General features: G+C 34.0%; 1 protein-coding gene across 1 annotated transcript in view; it reads left to right on the forward strand.

The window, feature by feature from the left end:
* LOC126887193 (uncharacterized) overlaps positions 1-18,665 on the forward strand; it is a 65,785-nt gene extending 47,120 nt beyond the window's left edge. Inside the window, exons 8-14 of the mRNA XM_050654582.1 lie at positions 75-267; positions 4,681-4,900; positions 5,791-6,033; positions 9,799-10,178; positions 11,832-12,528; positions 16,163-16,654; positions 18,272-18,665. Of these exons, the coding sequence (XP_050510539.1) occupies positions 75-267; positions 4,681-4,900; positions 5,791-6,033; positions 9,799-10,178; positions 11,832-12,528; positions 16,163-16,654; positions 18,272-18,649 (2,603 nt within the window). The 3' untranslated portion in view covers positions 18,650-18,665. The remainder of the gene's footprint in view (positions 1-74; positions 268-4,680; positions 4,901-5,790; positions 6,034-9,798; positions 10,179-11,831; positions 12,529-16,162; positions 16,655-18,271) is intronic.
* The last annotated feature ends 701 nt before the right edge of the window (positions 18,666-19,366 follow it).

Genomic DNA, 19,366 nt, shown 5'->3' on the forward strand with positions numbered 1-19,366 from the left:
ATTATGCTTTCGGTGAATTGTGCTTCGGCGAAATGTTTTCGGTGAATTTTCCTAATTTCATGTGGATGACCTAGATGACAGTGGTGTATGTATTGCAAAGAAAATAGAGGAAGATATGGAAGTAACATTTGATGAAATGTTAAATGAGTTGGAAAATTATCCCAATAATCGAAATCTATTTGCAGAATATTCAAAATCCAATTTTCCTAAAGAATTTTTAGCTTATGATATCTCTGGAACAACATATTTTGCTGTTAGCGGAGCTAGGTTTGTGTATGACTTTTTTAAGTTAAACGCTTATGTCAATTTCATAATTTTTTAAATTTTTATAAGAATTTTTCATACCTAAACGGAGTACCGGCGCTAGGGTATCAGGCGCCTGCCTGCAAAACTAGCATAGGCACCCTTCAGTTTCTTTTAAATTAATATTTTGTATCACACCAGCAGAAAAAAGCTCATTTTGGCGCCCCCAAACAGGGGCGCCCGCCTGCAGTGCATCCCTTGCAGGCCCGTTATCGCCGGCCCTGCCTAAACCTATTTGTAAAAACGTATATATTACCGGCCAAGCCCGATTTCAGGACAATAAAGGCCGCGTCTCACCATCAAATAATTTGATCAAACAGTTTGAGCAAACTGCGGAAGTACGTCAAAGTGACGTCACAATTGCAGTTTTTTTGAAATTCTAAAAGTCTGTGCTCTCACTATCAGTCTAGTTTGATCAAATTTTTTGTATTGAGTTGTCTAACTTGTTTGTACTTTATTTAAAATTAAAATTTTTCATTAGTATCCACAATGAACACTCAGCATGTGACGTCACTAACTGTCTCTTTCAGTTTGCTCAAACCAGTTTGATCAAATTATTTGACGGTGGGACGCGGTCTTGAGGTGGTGAGAGAGAATGTTTACTTAAGGCGGAAATACATATCCGCGCCGCGAACTCCGCGCCGTGTGTGCGCCGCGCGTTCGTGGCGCGGTTATTGTTCGTTAAAATTTTTCATTTTGACGATCCAGAGGAAACTTACGAACGTTTAGTAATTGTAGATAATCATGTCTCTGTCCTGTACTTCTACTACATCTTATTTTGGTATTGTTCTGAAACTATTTTCTTGTGTCATCTTATGCAATTTACTATTTTATGTGGAATAAGCCACAGTTTGGGAACATTTCGGGAACTACCTTTTTCGCTTCCTGGCAACACAAATATAATGGTAGGGGAGCCCAAGCGGGGATTTTTGCAGTTACTCGAGCGCGTCAGATTATCATATGGGGAGAAACGTGGTACCCTGCAGATGTACCTCCACCATATATTGGCTCTTAACACAGGGGAGTTCGTTCAGGGGGGCCCGAAAAAAATCTATCCTTAAAATATTCGAAATTGTCAGATTAAGATAAGGTAAGTTAAGTACATGCAAAAGAGTCTATATTTCAAAAATATGACGATTTGAGCGGGGCGTACGGAAATGGGTGAGTCAAAAAGTTTCACAAAAAAAAGCGAATATTTCGCGAAATGAACGTCAGATTGAAAAAACTAAAAACTACGTGTTCAATATTTTTCAAAAATCTATCGAAAAATACCAAACTTGACACCCACGGAGAGGGGTGGGGGGTAAATTTAAAATTTTAAATACAAATCCCGCGATCTTTCGCAAAATAAACATCATATCGAAAAACTGCAAAATACACTTTATCAATGTTTTTGAAAAATCTATCGAATGGTTCCAAACACGACCCCCCACGGAGGTGAGGTGGGGGGTTACTTTAAAATCTTAAATGGTAGACCCCGTTTCTTATTGCAGATTTGGATTGTTTGTATAAAAATAAACAACTTTTATTCGAAACATTTTTTTGAATTATGGATAGATGGCGCTATAATCGGAAAAAAGTTTGTTGGAAAAGGAAAATTAAATTAAAAAATGGGAAGTCCCCACTAAAATGGAAAATTTTACTTAACTTTTTTGGTTTTAGGACCTAATAATCACAACCCAATAGGTCGCCAAAGCGCTCGAGTGACTGCACATTTAGCATACTTTGCTCCCCTACCATAATATATCTGCTTGTTCCTACAACCAGAAACAAAATTAGAGAACTATAGGTACTTCCAAGTCATGCGATACCTTTTTCGTTTTCCGGTGACACAATTGTAATGTATCTGCTTGTTTCAACTGCGTAGCTTCACTAGAAACGAAATTAGAGAACTATAGGTTCTTCCAAGCCCTGTGTTAACTTTTTCGCTTTCCGGTGACCCAATTATAATATATCTGCTTGTTCCAACTCAGTTGCTTCGCCAGAAGCGAAGTTAGGAAACTATAGGCTCTTCTAAGATGTGCGTTACCTTTTTCGCTTTCCGACGACACAATTATAACATATCTACTTGTTCCAACTCCGTTGCTTCACCAGAAGCGAAGTTAGGAAACTATAGGCTCTTCCAAGTTGTGCGTTACCTTTTTCGTTTTCCGGTGACCCAATTATAATATATATGCTTGTTCCAACTACGTTGCTTCACCAGAAGCGAAGTTAGAAAACTATTGGGTCTTCCAAGTTGTGCGTTACCTTTTTGGCTTTCCGGTGACCCAATTATAATATATCTGCTTGTTCCAACTCAGTTGCTTCACCAGAAGCGAAGTTAGGAAACTATAAGCTCTTCCAAGATGTGCGTTACCTTTTTCGCTTTCCGACGACACAATTATAACATATCTACTTGTTCCAACTCCGTTGCTTCACCAGAAGCGAAGTTAGGAAACTATAGGCTCTTCCAAGTTGTGCGTTACCTTTTTCGTTTTCCGGTGACATAATTATAATATATCTGCTTGTTCCAACTCCGTTGCTTCACCAGAAGCGAAGTTAGAAAACTATTGGGTCTTCCAAGTTGTGCGTTACCTTTTTGGCTTTCCGGTGACCCAATTATAATATATCTGCTTGTTCCAACTCCGTTGCTTCACCAGAAACGAAGTTAGAAAACTACTGGGTCTTCCAAGTTCTGCGTTACCTTTTTGGCTTTCCGGTGACCCAATTATAATATATCTGCTTGTTCCAACTCCGTTGCTTCACCAGAAGCGAAGTTAGAAAACTATTGGGTCTTTCAAGTTGTGCGTTACCTCTTTCGTTTTCCGGTGACCCAATTATAATATATCTGCTTGTTCCAACTCCGTTGCTTCACCAGAAGCGAAGTTAGAAAACTATTGGGTCTTCCAAGTTGTGCGTTACCTTTTTGGCTTTCCGGTGACCAAATTATAATATATCTGCTTGTTCCAACTCTGTTGCTTCACCAGAAGCGAAGTTAGAAAACTATTGGGTCTTCCAAGTTGTGCCTTATAGATCTGGATCCCGCGTATGAAAAAAAAGTTGATTAATAGCAAGCTGAAAATTTGTTAATAGCTTAAGGGTGTCTAGTCGGATAAACTTTGATATATGGGAACACTGGAACAGGGGCAGTTTTAATTGTGGAACAGGTTAAAAATTTGGAACGGTCAGACCATGAAAACGGTACATTTATTTTGTCCGACAGAATAGACTTAAACTCTCCTAACAGAGATTAAACTCTCATGCAAAAATCAGACTGCTATTTATCACCTGTCATAATTCCTGTCATTTGACATATTCTACATGTTCCACTCATTAAAACGCCCATTTGGTGATACATAGCAGTCTGATTTTTGCATGAGAGTTTAATCTCTGTTCGGAGAGTTGAAGTCTGTTCTGTCGGACAAAATACATGTGCCGTTTTCGTGGTCTGACCGTTCCAAATTTTTAACCTGTTCCACAATTAAAACTTCCCCTGTTCCAGTGTTCCCATATATCAAAGTTTGTCCGACTAGACACCCTTAAGCTATTAACAAATTTTCAGCTTGCTATTAATCAACTTTTTTTTCATACGCAGGATCCAGACCTATTACCTTCTTCGCTTTCCGGTGACACAATTATAATATATCCGCTTGTTTCAACTGCGTTGCTTCACCAGACACGAAGTTAGAAAACTATAGGTTCTCCAAGTCGTGCGTTACCTATTTCGCTTTCCGGTGACACATAATATATATCTGCTTATGAATGTTTTTTTAATATTGATAACTCTTTCCGAAGTGAAAGTCGAAAGGTCAAGTAAACTTGATTTCAAACTCGAATTGTGGCTTATGCCCAAATAAAATAATAAATCTTATTTTTAATACATGCTATTTTTAGTACAACAATGAACTAACATTTTTTTAAATGGTTCGCATGTACATTTTTTTATTTCAGCTTCTATTTCCGTTCAGATCGGATTTAAGTTGTTTCTTTAAATTAAATTGTTCTTTATTGAGGATCCCACAATAATGATTTTCCACGGTAAACATCAATTTCCTTCCGACAGTTCCGACCATTCCATTACTAACAAATATTCAACTCATGCGCGCCAAAACCAACAAACCACTCGCAAACCCGTCCAAATACGTGTTGCGAACCATCAAAGCGTTTGTTGAAAAACCGACAGAATTTAGATCGTGGTGCGCCGTGTGCGTGCCGTTTGTGCGTCACTTGAAAACACGTACTAATCTGACGAATACGCTGCGCGCGAGCGGCTCACACACCGAGCAGAGCGCATATGTATCTCCGCCTTTAAATCCGGTTTTTAATCACAATCATACTTTAATTTCGCATATCTTCTTTGAGATATGGATTATATTAACTGAGCTCAATATTTTTTAGAACAATATTTGCAAGCCATGATGGCATAAAAATTACTGTAGACAACACCAAACTGATTGATGAAAATAGTAAATGCACAATTAATTTGCAATATTTGGAAAACAATCTGATCTTACATTCAAACGAAATGTTCAAGAACTTTTATACTTTTCATTGGATTATTGCAGATGATACAAAAATTATGTTTGAAATATCCAAATCTAAGAAAAAAGGCGTAAAAGTAAGTTGCAGTTTCAACAAGAATCTTGTTTTTATAAAATGACTTGTAGTTTAATCTTGTATAATTTCTTATGCTTTTAATAATACTGTTGTGTTGCATACTTCTAATTGGGGCCTTGTGTCTCTACCATCTTGTGTGCCATCTACATTTGAAGTATACATAAGTATGAAGTACATAAATTCTTTTAATATCATTAGTCATTAATAAATAAATAAACAATTTATAAAAAAAATTATTTATTTGTCATTTCTTTCACTTTTGCGGAAATTTAAACAAAACCATTCCTTAGTTAACTTTGTACGTAAATTAATGACAAAATATAATACACTTACCATAAAATTTCAAAATCCAATATAAAATTAGTTGTGAGAACAACTGTTTGTGTAATATAAATAACTTTTAAATGCAAAAACAGGACAAAAAACAGCAGAAAATCCAACAAATTGGCAGCCACAAGTAAAAAAACCAGAAACATAACAAATTGTACTTAAAATCTAAAACGTCCCCAAGCATCTTTTTTGTAAAGGTAATGGATTTTGGCAACTTAAAAATTTCACTTAAACTTGTGTACTAAATCTAAATCGGCATGACTCATAACTCTTATCAAAATCCAATACCTTTACATTTCAATGTACTGACTCTATAGCGTTCATAAAAATAACATGTGTCTTTACTTAATAACAGGCGGTAGCTGTTTGTCTTTAGTTCCATGCGTGGGAAACAATGATGCTAGATAAAAAGTATGTGTTTTATCTCGCCAGGTATTAATGACGCACTGGTAAAGAACCATGGACTCAACTGTATATTTTTATAGGATTGTTTATAAGTTAAGATTTAAGACTTAAGTGGACCAATAATATATCCAAACTTAATTAATAACCTTGTTTCAGATATCTGAAAGTGAGATCTACGATACAAACTCAACAGACACAGTACCAAAAGAATCAGAAAAATCTAAAAAATTAGGTATTGGTAAGATGAAAGTTAAAACTTTGGATGAAGAACATTTTAGAAGTAAACTTTTCGACGATTTCTTAAGACATCGCGAAGCATCAAATGCAGATAGTAAAACTGAAGAGAGCAGAGGAACCTTGGATAAGTCTAGAGAAAGTGTAACTATAGATATTTTTGAGGTAATCATACTCTTCTTTTTATTTTAATATACAGGGTGTCCAGAAACTCTACTGACAAACGAAGACATTAGATTCCTCAGATAATTTAAGACATTTTAACCCAATTCATCTAGTCCGAAAATGCTTCCTAAGGGAGCTAGAGCTCTTTGAAAATGGCGTCTTGTAATTGGTTTTTCTTAAATACTTCCAGAACGCTTCTATTTAGAAAAAAGAAAATTGGTACGCATATTTATCTTCCAAAAATAAATCGATTCCATGTTTCCATCTATTGCGAATTTATAGTACCGGTCATAGGCGTCCGTTTTGGGTAGGGCAACGGTTATTTTATCGCATAACTTTTATTTCTTTAACTGTTAAGCATTTTTGACACTGGATTATTAAATGGTGAGGTATTCTAGTACTAAAAAGCACTCTTGCTTTAAGTCGGTAGGACACGCCGTTTTGTAGAAAAATCGATTTGAAAATTGTTCGTTTTTTGAATTTCCAAAAAAAATTAAAAAAAACCATTTAGAAAAACGAAAACTGGTACGTTTATTTATATTCTAGAGATGAATCAATTTCATTAATTGCGAATTTTTAGTACCGGTCATATGAGTCCGTTTTGGGTAGGTCAACGGTTATTTATCGCATAACTTTTTTGTCTTTAATTTTTAAGCATTTTTGACTCTTAGATTATTAAATTATGAGGTATTCCAGTACTAAAATTTACTCTTGCTTCAAGTTGGTAAAATACATCGTTTTTTTTGAAAATTTTTATCAATTTTTTTTTCAAATTTAATTATTTTTAAATACTGCAACATACTGTACTGTACTGAACTGTATTCCTAGATATCTCACAAGCGTTTGACAAAGTTTGGCACAGAGGTCTGCTTTACAAAGTAAAATTAGCACTATCTAGTAACTATTTCTTCCTAATCAAAGCTTACTTATCAAATAGATATTTCTCTGTAAAATTCAAAGACCAACAATCCAGCCTCTGTCCTATTAACTCCGGAGTTCCGCAAGGTAGTGTTCTCGGACCGCTACTTTTCTCACTCTACACAGCCGATATACCAGAGTCTTATAATACTACGATCGCTTCCTTTGCTGATGACGTAGCAATACTAGCTGTAAATGAAGATCCCATACAAGCCTCACAAGACCTGTAACACCATCTGGACATACTCAGTGCATGGTACACAAAATGGCGAACAAAAGTAATCAAAACAAAATCATCTCAAATAACGTTTATCAACCGCCACAACACATGCCCACCTGTAAGAATAGAAAATGTACGAATACCAACAGTAACAGACGCTAAATAGGTACCTTGGCCTTCATCTTGACCAACGTCTTACTTGGAAGAAACATATCCAGACCAAAAGAAGACAGCTAGACTTGAAATTCCGGAAAATGTATTGGCTCCTTGGGCGCAGATCAAAACTCAACATCCAAAACAAAATTCTTCTGTACAAAGCAATACTCAAACCTATTTGGTACTAGGGACTACACCTCTGGGGCTGTGCAAAGTCAACATCACTGAATATCATCTTAAGGTTTCAGTCTAAAGTTCTAAGATCAATAGTGGATGCACCATGGTACGTAAGTAATCAAACATTTCACGCAGACTTAAATATACCTTTCATCAGAGACGAAATCCATCGAGCCACGGAGTCACAAAATGAGCGTACCTTCACCATGAAAATGAGTTAGTAGGGGAATTATCCCATAATGGCCCTGCCACAAGGAGACTAGATAGAACTTGGCTTCAGGACCTATTTTAAAACTTAAACATAAATAGAATAAGATGAGACATCATTGGAAGTCTCTTCTTCATGCCCAAAAACATGGAACAAATTTACTTAATACTCTTTTAATGATGTAGATTGTAAATAAACATAATTACATAAAAAAAAAATTCAAAAACGAAAAGTTTTCAAATCGATTTTTCTAGAAAACGGTGTGTCCTACCGAGTTAAATCAAGAGTAACTTTTAGTACTAGAATACCTCTTAATTTAATAATCCAGTATCAAAAATGCTTAAAAGTGTTAAAGAAAAAGAAGTTACGTTATAAAATAACCGCTGCCCTACCCAAAATGGACGCCTGTGACCGGTACTAGAAATATGCAATGGATGGAATCTATTTATCCCTGGAACAGTACCGGCGCTAGGGTATAAAGTGCCCGCCTGCAAATCCCCCCCCCCACATACACACAGATACTCGTACAACCCCAGCCTCGAGGACATTATGTGGGTATGGAACAGTGAGACCCACATGTCCGAAGATCAAACCGGTCACACTGCGTAGCTTAACCTGGAGTTGTACCTATCTGACGGCCCATAACCTGGAGTGATCTGACCCCCAAGCTATACCACCACCCCCCTCCCCGTCGCAGTATATAACGAATGAGGAGGCTTTGTACTAAACGTTACCTTGAATGTCCTGGGCCTCTGTTTACCTTGGTTTACTTTATATGGTTAAACCACCTGATTTTAGGGGTAGCTAGAAGAGCATTTCTCCCTATTAATGCTTGATTTTGGAATTGTGTCCTAAAAATGTGTGTTCCGGGCACCGACTAAGTCGGAACCCCCGGATATCCGGATAAGTACCCGCTATCCGCAAATGTCCCCGGTAAATAAAGTTTGGTACAGTTTTATTGGACCCATCATCTGACAAAACAAGTTCATTTTAACTCTTAAGAAATTGGCTAAGAGAACTAAGATTGTTCTTTTGTCTTTTCTCCTTTTTCGCCTCTTCTGATAATTTTTTTAATCCATTTTTATTTACCTACATAAAAATAATAACTTTAAAACCTCAAGATTATGCTTCTGCAGTAATATGAAACTGTAATTTAATAAAATAGTACTGAGTACTTAACAAATATAATTTTATATTAGTTGAATGCAATACTGGATTCTTTAACTGCAGATGCATAGAGTATACAACTGACAAACTATTCTGTATTATAATCGCATGAAATAGTACTAAAATGTTTATTTTAAATATGTTTTTATGGAAGTAATCCATAACTTGATACCTAAATTAATACTTAAATTAGACAAGCCGCAAGAAAGCAGTATCACAATCTTGTTTATTTTACTAGAAATAATTCACTTCCTCTCATAACTGCTGATACAAAATACAAAACTAACAACTTGCAAGAAATTTGGAAAAAATAAACAAAGTATTCCCATTAAGAGCAAAGTTGTTTGTTTGAAATATGATATCTTTGACCAATAAATTATATTATGTACTACATGGAAAGAATTCTATGCGGCATTGCATATTTTTGTATATTTTACATGTGTAATATGCAAAATTAACAAACACAGATTAGGGTATTATGACGAATTTAAACCACATTATTTAAAAAATGAATTTTTTATCTTAGTATTTTGCATAACACCAACAGAAAAAAGCTCATTTTGGAACCCCCCCAAACAAGGGCGTCCGCCTGCAGTGCATCCCTTGCAGGCCCGTTATCGCCGGCCCTGCCCTGGAAGATAAATATGCGTACCAATTTTCGTTTTTTTTTTAAATAGAAGCTTTCTGGAGGTATTTAAGAAAAAATAACTACAAGACGCCATCTCCCTTAGGAAGCATTTTCGGACTAGATGAATTGGGTTAAAATGCCTATAAATTGGGTTAAAATTATCTGAGGAATCTTCTGTCTTCGTTTGACGGTTGAGTTTCTGGACACCCTGTAGAAGTTGAAGATTTTTCATACATAGTAATTCCGTATAAGTGTGGTTGAGTGTACTATCGTCGACAAAAATATTTTTAGGGGCTGAACGAAGCAGTAACGAAAAATCTTCCAGTTTATAAAGTTCACAAAGATTACGAAACACTTGTGTTAAAGAAACCAATTGTACACATTCCTATGGTTAATATTCTGCGAAGAGTCCTGCATGATTCTAATAAAAAAGAGTATCAAACTGATATTCCAATGGGAAAATCAAAAAAATATACACCTACTCAGTCTTCTGAGCTAACGACTGCAATCGAGGACGCTATGTCGTTTCGAATAACACTCCCAAATGGTATATATGTGACCTGTTATTTATCTCAGATTAGGGAGAAGTTGGTAGAGATTAAGCAGGAGCAGTTATCGACCGATATTAAAGTTCTAAGACTAGAAGAATTTAGACTCTTTACTAGAGAAGGGTGAGTATATTTATCAGAAGAACTAGTAGCTCTACTTTAGTTGAAGAATATTTCAAGAAATTCATCAAAATCAAAATTTTTGGTTTTCTCTTGTTTATTTAAAAGCTTACAATTGAAATTCTATATTTTCAAAAGTTTTGCAGATTTTTATTACAAATATTCTGTTACCAACTTTAACCGGTTGCCAAATAATTATAGGCCATGGTTATCTTTTTGGGGGTTCGCCGCTCATCTATATCAGCTGAATTTGTTGTGACCAAATAGTCCAGAAAAAAAAGTTAAAAAAGTACCATGTTGCTGACTCTGACCCGATCATTGCCAGGCTTCTGACAAGTTTTTTGAGTTTCATGTACCTTGATAACTAAAATCTTTGTTTCCTGCAGTGGGTTCGGTGGACTTTTAAATTTTTAATAATTTAAGGGCAAAAATGCACCATTTTAGACGTCCACCTACCAGTAAAAAAGGAAAGCAGTCTGAACGGATTTAGGGATAATTATTTCATAACATATCTACGTTTAAAGTCCTACTATTATTGTGGACGAAGTCAGTACCGTTATTCAAATTGGCGATATGGAAAAATGAAATATAATCTTCAAAGTCTATAAAATATCTCTGGTTCTTGCTGATGGAATTTAACGTTTCTTTTTCTAATTTGTACTTATGTACTCTGCGTAAATTACGAATATATGTCGTTTGTTAATAAATTTAATGTTGTATTAAATTTGTAATTTGTTTAAACAATTTTTGAAAAAAAATACTTTTACGACAATTTTTATTGACAAAACATACGGTACGCTGGTTAAGCGCACTGTATGTTACCCCTCCCTATTAACTTATTTATTTTTAGCACACAAGCAAAACACTCGGATAGGTGGATTTTTAAAATAATCATAGTATATTATAGCATCAATGTTTCGAACCTTACGCGATCCCTCTTCAGGTGACAATCATAACTTTGATGTTTTAAATGGGAAAGTACACCATGTAACACCTCATTTAAAAGCTTTTGAAATACTGATTAGAAAAATGTATAATTCTTGAGCAAAATTTCGGTCCAATGCTTTTTAAATGTATTCATTTTTTTCGAATCCTGAGAAAACTAATGAGCATTTCTGAAAAATTTAAACACAGAAGAAAGATTACATTATTACTGAGGGCCGAAAGTCCCTTAGAATAAACAAAAAGTTTCTTTTTGTTTATATTCTAAGGGACTTTGGACCGCAGGACTTAGGAAGAAAAAGCATTGGACCGAAATTTTGCGCAAGTATTATATTTAAGGCGTTACATATTTTAGATTTTCTGTAGGGACCAAATTATAGAGGGTGGTACCTTTTCAAATTGACCATTGTATGTTTAAAACTTGCTCATAGGTAATAGAGACAAACAAAAGTTAATTTCCAGGCTAAGTTTTGTTTGTTAAAATTATTGTTTAATTGAAAATAAGCATTGTAAATACAGAAAATTAAAAGCTTAATCATTAGTTGATATATTTAGTTTGGTCCTGTTTATCAATGTATCTTTCTTCTCCAGATTGCTTTTTATTATTTACAAAGTTTTGCCTAATAATTTTCTTAATTTTGAAAGATTTTCCAAAAAGTGTAAAACAATATTGTTTTGCAATTTTAGTAAACTTTTTAAACCTGTTTATTTTAGATATATCCTTATTAAAAAAATCGATGGTACAATTACCATACTGATGTCAAATGGAAATCAAATAAATTTTGAGAAACCAGACACAAACATCGAAGAAATCAGACAATCCACGCTTAAACAATATCACTGCAAAACTTTAAACGACTATAGAAAGAAACTAAATAAGAGCATGCAAAGTAATGGAGTAGCTAGTGCTTACTATATTAGTAGACGAGCAGCTTTAGAAACAAGAAAGGGTTATGTCATTGACAAAGATCTTAAAAAAGTTCTGGAAAGTGCTAGACTACCATATTTAAAAAAAACTTTGTTGCGTTTTGACGGAACTAGAAGCGTCTTATCGCATAATAAAATAAAACAAAAGAAGCTGTATCACATTGTGTCTGAAGAAGATTACGTCGAAGAAGAGATCTATTATGAGAGAGAAGATGGCTTTAAAAGTCTTTTAGAAAAATCCGGCAATCGAGTTGTTGAATTTGCGGATGGTACCAGAATACATACATCAGTAGACGTGGCTCCAGACTTGGTTGATGGTTACGTCTATATAAACCTCTACTACAAGTATGAACATCCTCATTACGTCACTGTCGAATATGAAGAAGACGACTTAATGCGAATCCTTATGAATAATGATGTAGTCTTAGAAAAAAAGGCTAATGATAATATTACTTTAAGTATCGGCAAAGAAGCTTCAACTTCTGTAAGTACTATATAGATTATATTGCAATTGCTTTGTACCTACATGTCTATATGAATGTTACGTATTAGATACTGTATCAGTCTCTAATTAGGTTTTGTTCTAAGAAAATAATTTGGCATACACATTTTTGATTTGATTTTTTGTTGTCTATTAAATTATTTTCATTTCGTTCTTAACAAACTATCAACATTATTTAATTTTTTTTGACATCCATTTGATTGCGATCTATTTTATACAAAATAATAAACAATACATATGAGTGTTAAGAAACTGACAGTCAGTATTTACCCAGTGGTGAATACCTAAAATAGTGCAATAATAATTGAATTAATAGAGTTATTAATAATTAATTGAATTAATTTGAATAGTACAATAGTAATTGGCAGTGGCGACGCGTGACTTTTTCTAAAGTGTTACCAACCAGATGTAAAAAAATCTTATTTAAAAAAATTATTTTGAACCTCCCAAATATAAGTTTTTGTTTTCAATCCTGTGGGATAAAATTAAACAAATCACTATTCCCAAATTATATGTATGTAATTATGTATATGTAACAGGTATAACAATAAATAATAAACAAACTAAACATATTATTCTACCATAAAATTAACATAAAAAAATGAGTCTACGGGTCTTCGTTTCCAGACCATCCTCCGTGTAGACGTAAATTCCTATCAGCGATAGGGTTGTGATTGTGTTTTCAGCAGAGTCGTTTATGACATCTTTATTTCCAAATTAGTTATTTAATTTGCCGTTTCTAGGCGTATCTTTGATTTGAGAATTTATCTCACATTCTTACATTTGAAATAGAAGGAAGTAGGGTAGAGAAAACACAGTTTAAGGTTGAAAAACAAGGAACTGCAGTACAGAATTCTAGTTAAGCGGACAACGTGTCCGTACAAGAGGCCACATGGCCGCCACGGCGTAGACCGAAACTCTCTTGGGTTGGGTCTCCGATCTTGTCGAGCACTTGACGTGCCTCTCGCGGGCTTCGGCCTACGCCGTGGCGGCCATGTGGCCTCTTGTACGGACACGTTGTCTGCTTAACTAGAATTCTGTGCTGCAGTTCCTTGTTTTTCAACTTTAAACTGTTTTCTCTACCCTACTTCCTTCTATTTCAAATGTAAGAATGTGAAATAAATTCTCAAATCAAAGATACGCCTAGAAACGGCAAATTCAATAACTAATTTGGAAATAAAGATGTCATAAACGACTCTGCTGAAAACACAATCACAACCCTAACGCTGATAGGAATTTACGTCTATATGGAGGATGGTCAAAGGGGCTTCTCTTCCAGACCGAATTTCCCCGATAGATGATAGTTAGAGTTAACATTTTGGGCTGAAATTTGAAATTGTGGGTTTATAGGATACCCATCACCAGAAAACAGCCTGGGAGATCATTTTTTAAACTTTGGTTTTTTCGGAACACCCTAATTAGTAAGTTTGTGACACAGAAAGTTCAGCTAGAATAGGGATTTCAGGATTTTACATTTAACTTTATTTTTTTGTACTGTTGATTGCCATTTATTTTTTTTTCTCATTAAATACAAGATACAATTATTATCCTAGCTATACGTTCTTTTTCATATATCTTTAGTGGAATTGCAGATCATAGTCCGTTCTTTAACGGTAAAATATTGCAAAACCTGTAAATTTTAAAGAACCGCTTGGATTGACATGAAATTTGGCATACACATAGCTAACAAGTCAAAGAAAAAAAGTGATATTGTGCCGATATGTACTCTTGCCCTGGGGGTGGATTTCACCCACTCTTGGGGGTAAAAAAATATTAGTCCAAAGAAAGTCAGGAAATTAATAAACTGGCTAATTTTAAGTAACTTTTGTTCTATAGAGTTTTCTCACTAAGTCAATACTTTTCTAGTTATTTGGCAGTGAATATGTTCATTTTTTCAACAAAATAACCACGCTTTTAGACGGTTTTTCGCAAATAACTCAAATAGTAAGTATTTTGTCGAAAAAACATTCTTAGCAAAAATATAGCCTGTAAAAAATTTAAAAAAATGGTGTATACATCACGTCTCTACAACTAGTAGAAGCAGCGATATAGCTAATGAAACATAGGTTCATATTCGTCAAATTCCAAATGGAATACTTTAACGTGAAATAACCAAAGATGAAGCACATTTCGGGGAAAACTCATTACAACTTATTTAAAGTGTTTAAAAAAAGCTTAATTTTTGTCTTATAAAAAAAATTTCTAGCATCAAAATTAAAGAAGTTACGCTCAAAATAAAGTTAGTCCCTTTTGGTTTTGGTAAAAAAATCTAGAAAATCACCCCCTAATTAGTATCTTAAATGAACTTAATCGTTACGACTTCACAAGTTTCTTGACTCGTGTATATATTGTTTATATTATCTGTAAGTTTCATTGGTTCAAAGTCCTTATTATTGAAAGGGCTGTAGTTAAAAGGGGTTGAACGAGTCACTGATCACGAATGTATGCAAATTTAGAAACACCAAATCTTAATCAATTTTTGTCTAACAGAAAAACAAAAAAATACATGATATTCAGAAAAGCAAATCTGACTTTTTTTGTTTTTCGAGATTTTTGGTATCTCTAACAATTTTTAAGTTATTTTGAAAAAAACATATTTTTCAAAATTTAAATTTTTCAAAATTTTATTTTGAAACCAAATTTTTTCAAAAATAAGCACTTTGAATCGATGAAACTTACAGATCATATAAACACAACATAAGTAAAATAATTTGTGGAGCGGTAACGATTAATTTCATTTAAGTTGCTAATTAGGGGGTGGTCTTCCCGATTTTTTTTTTGAAAAAACAAAAGGGACAAACTTTATTTTGAGCGTAACTTGCTTAAATTTAATGCTAGAAACTTTTGTAAAAACAGAAATAAAGCTTTTTTTAAACGCTTTAAAAAAGTTATAATGGGTTTTCGCCAGAAAGTGCTTAATTTTTGAATATTTCACGTCGAAATATTCTATTTGAAATTTGGTGAATATGAATCTATTTTTCATTGGCTATAACTCTGGTTCTACGAGATCCAGAGACCTAACGCGTACACCATTTTTTTTACTTTTTTATAAGCTATATTTTTGCTAAGAACGTTTTTTCGACAAAATACTTACTTTTTGAGTTATTTGCGAAAAATCGTCTAAAAATGTGGTTATTTTGTTGAAAAATGAACATATTCACTCGCAAATAACTCGAAAAGTGTTGATTTGGCGAAAAAGCTCTATAGAACAAAATTTACTTAAAATTAGTCAGTTTACCTATTTCCGGACTTATTTCGGACATATATTTTTTCACCCCCAAGAGGGAAAAGCACACATCGGCACAATATCACTTTCTTTCTTTGACATGTAAGCTATACGCATGCCAAATTTCATATCAATCCAAGCGGTTCTTTAAAATTTAGAGCAAAAACCGTGAAAGAATGGACTATCAGCACATTTTTTCTCATTAGTAGGTACCTTTGTTATCTACAGTCTTCTTTTGAAGCACAACATTGATATTTCGATATCAATGCAAGATATTTGTATTTGTACGTACTTCTCTAATCCATGATCTCTTCAAGATATTTGGACGCTTTGTTAACTCAATTGTTAAAATTGTGTAAAATAAAATTATTTCGTATGTTTTTATTACAGGTTACTTCAGAAGAAGTAAAATTCATAAAAAAATGTAATGACTGCAATTCTCAGTACACCTGCTCGTTCAATATAGCTCCGTTTCACACAAACAGCTTGAATTTTTATGCCGAATTTGCTCATGCCGAAGATAGTTACCAAAAGCATTTCTACATAGATTACGCAGGTCACTGCAAAAAGAATGCTTCCTTTACGAGTGGACCAATAAACACATTTGATTGTAACCACGGCATTAAAAATACTTATAAAAAGTTGTTCTCCTTAAAGAAAACCTTTTCTGGGGAACAGTTTTTAACCGATGATATGGTAGACCTACTGAAGACTCAAGAGAGAAGAAAAGAAAATACCGTTATAGATGAAAAGAAAGGAGACGGAAAGCATATTAATAATTTAACTGTACAATTTAGTACAAAGCATTACGAGAGTTTTTCTGATAGGTATTTATCCAAATCTGTAGTAAGGTCTGAAGTCAACTTAACAAAGTATAAACAGGTAAATGTAACTTAATATAAATATCGAATAGAGTTATATGTTATAATAATATTGTTCATCATCGTCATGATCATCATCATCATCATCATCAGTGTAAGCTCTCTGATTTTCGAATTTTTGGCCGTTCTAATCTGTCCCTTGCTTTGCGTTTCTAGGTGGTAGGTATGTCAAAAGTTTTCCGATCTTTCACTTTTTTCATGTATCCATAAATGATTAAAAGTTATTCTAACTCTTCCTTTTGACTTTTTCCCTTCTGGTTTCTGCCTTACTATTTTCTTTGGTATTTTACTCTACTGCATTTAAAATTACCCATATGGGCCAACCCATATAAATGTACAATTTTCATTTTCGCTCTTGGTAGCTTGATACGATAAGATACAGGTAAGATACAATATCACGGAGTATGGACCATTGCCTGACCTGCATCACTATAGAAAATCTAAAAATAGGCAAAAACATGTCAAATTTATTTGTGAGGGGGACATTTTGTAGACCAGTTTTTAACTAAATTACACCAACCCTCTAGCGGGGGTGGTCACAACCGCCAAAATCTTAATGGCAAGGGGGTTGAGTGATGCCTCATTTTAAAGGTCATGCAACTACCTTTTCAAAAATACCACATACACTATATTCCTTTTCAGTACTTTTGGAAAAATCAAGTAAAACTTTTATCTATATCTTTACAAAGTGCTGAGTTCAGAACGAGCGAAAAAGCTGAAAAAGCATAATAGTAGGATAAACGCAATGGAGATGAGACATCTACGAGCTATAGCTGGAAATACCAAATGGGATAGAATAAGAAATGAGGCAATAAGAGGGATAACTAAACAGGAACCAATATAGTGAACAAAATAATAAAAAGACAATTAAACTGGTATGGACATCTGATGAGAATGAAACCTAGTAAACCAACGAGGAAAATTCACCAAACAAAAGGCAGACCGACGAAAAAATGTATACATCAAATAGTATATGCGGGAAAAATTAAACAGAAAACGCTTGAACAAATGAAAATAATTGCACAAGACAGAAAATAATGGAAGAGATGCGTGAATATATTATGTAACTAAACCCAAATCCGACACCTGAAAGGGTATAAGGAAGGGGAGAAAGAAATAAAGAAAGAGTTCAGAACTCCAAATTGTTTTTGGAGTATTAAACTCTAAATTGAATTTGTTTTGGAATACTATATTGTAGTATTTTCAGTATTTTTTGGAGTATTTTGGAAAAATCATGTAAAACTGTAAGGGTATTAAGTACCGAATTAAAAACTCCAAAATTTTTTTGGAGTATTTAGTCCAAGATTTTTCCAAAAGTACTGAAAAGGAATATAATATATGTCGTATTTTGGAAAAGTTGGTAGTTTAACGACCTTTAAAGTGAGGTATCATTTAACCCCTCTTTATACGAAAGATTTTATGGGTTGTGTCCGACCCCACTAGAGAGTTGATGTAATTTAGTTGAAAACTGGTCTACAAAATGTCCCCCTCACAAATATATCTGATGTGTTTTTGCATATTTTTAGAATTTCTGTAGGGACCAAATTATAGAGTACCTTTTCAAATTGATACAGTATATTATGTGTAATAATAATAATAATAATTTTGTTAATTTCAGAAAACTTGTGGACCCCTTCATTACCTTACCAAAAAATGTTTAATTCGAATGCTTACCACAGAAACATTGGTAGCTTTACTAGCAGAAATGCAAAAATATTTCATAGAAAACAAAATAAACAACAATGTAAAAGGTTTCATAGATTTGTTCGCCAACGAAAAAAAAGGCGAAGTTTCAGTAGAAGCTAAGAAATCGTTAGAAAGGCGCGTTAAATTTTTGGCTGAAGAAGAGCAAAAGAGTAAATTAAAAAAACAAAAAGATATCGTTGCTGAAAAGATTTTGAAATGGAAGGATGAGTGTAATAAATACAGAGAGTTAATCAGAATGAAACGTTGTCCATTTTATTTTGATTCAGAGTTGTATGCAATATATAAATAAAAAAGATTAATTACTACTGTTTTATTATATATATTTTTTTCGATATGATAGCTTTTAAAGCTCTACGAGAATTAATGCACCAACAGATCTCTGGTGGTTGCACCAACAGATCTTAAGCTTAAGACATGCTTTAAGCTCAGTTTACGAAACATACGCGTTACACCATTGAGTCTTAGATCAATTTTCAGCTTGTCACAATGGATTTCCGCTTGGATTGGATGATAATGATCAAAAATTATGGTGCAAAGTAAGTTAGAGTTAAAGAGGCCCTATCTATAAACTGAGCTGGGCTAAGCTGGAGCTTAAGATTTGTTGGTGCAACCAGGCATAAGTAACGTAGACATGTCTTATTCTCGACGAAAAGAAAATTCAAATCTACTCCTACCAAATCTTCTTCTTCAAGTGCCGTCTCCGCTACGGAGGTCATCAATCATCATAGCTATTCGGATTTTGGAGACGGCTGCTCTGAAAAGTTCATTTGATGTACATCCGTACCATTCTCTCAGGTTGCGCAACCACGATATTCTGCGTCCTCCTATGCTTCTTTTTCCTTGAATCTCTCCCTGCATAATGAGTTGGAACAAGTATCTCTCTCCACATGTCCGAAATATTCCAATTTTCTGGTTTTGATTGTATTTAAGACTTCCATTTCTTTATTCATCTTTCTCAGAACCTCTTTGTTTGTGACATGTTCTGTCCATGATATTTTCAGATTTT

Source organism: Diabrotica virgifera, chromosome 6 (genome assembly GCF_917563875.1).
Source record: "Diabrotica virgifera virgifera chromosome 6, PGI_DIABVI_V3a".
NCBI classification, from domain to species: domain Eukaryota; kingdom Metazoa; phylum Arthropoda; class Insecta; order Coleoptera; family Chrysomelidae; genus Diabrotica; species Diabrotica virgifera.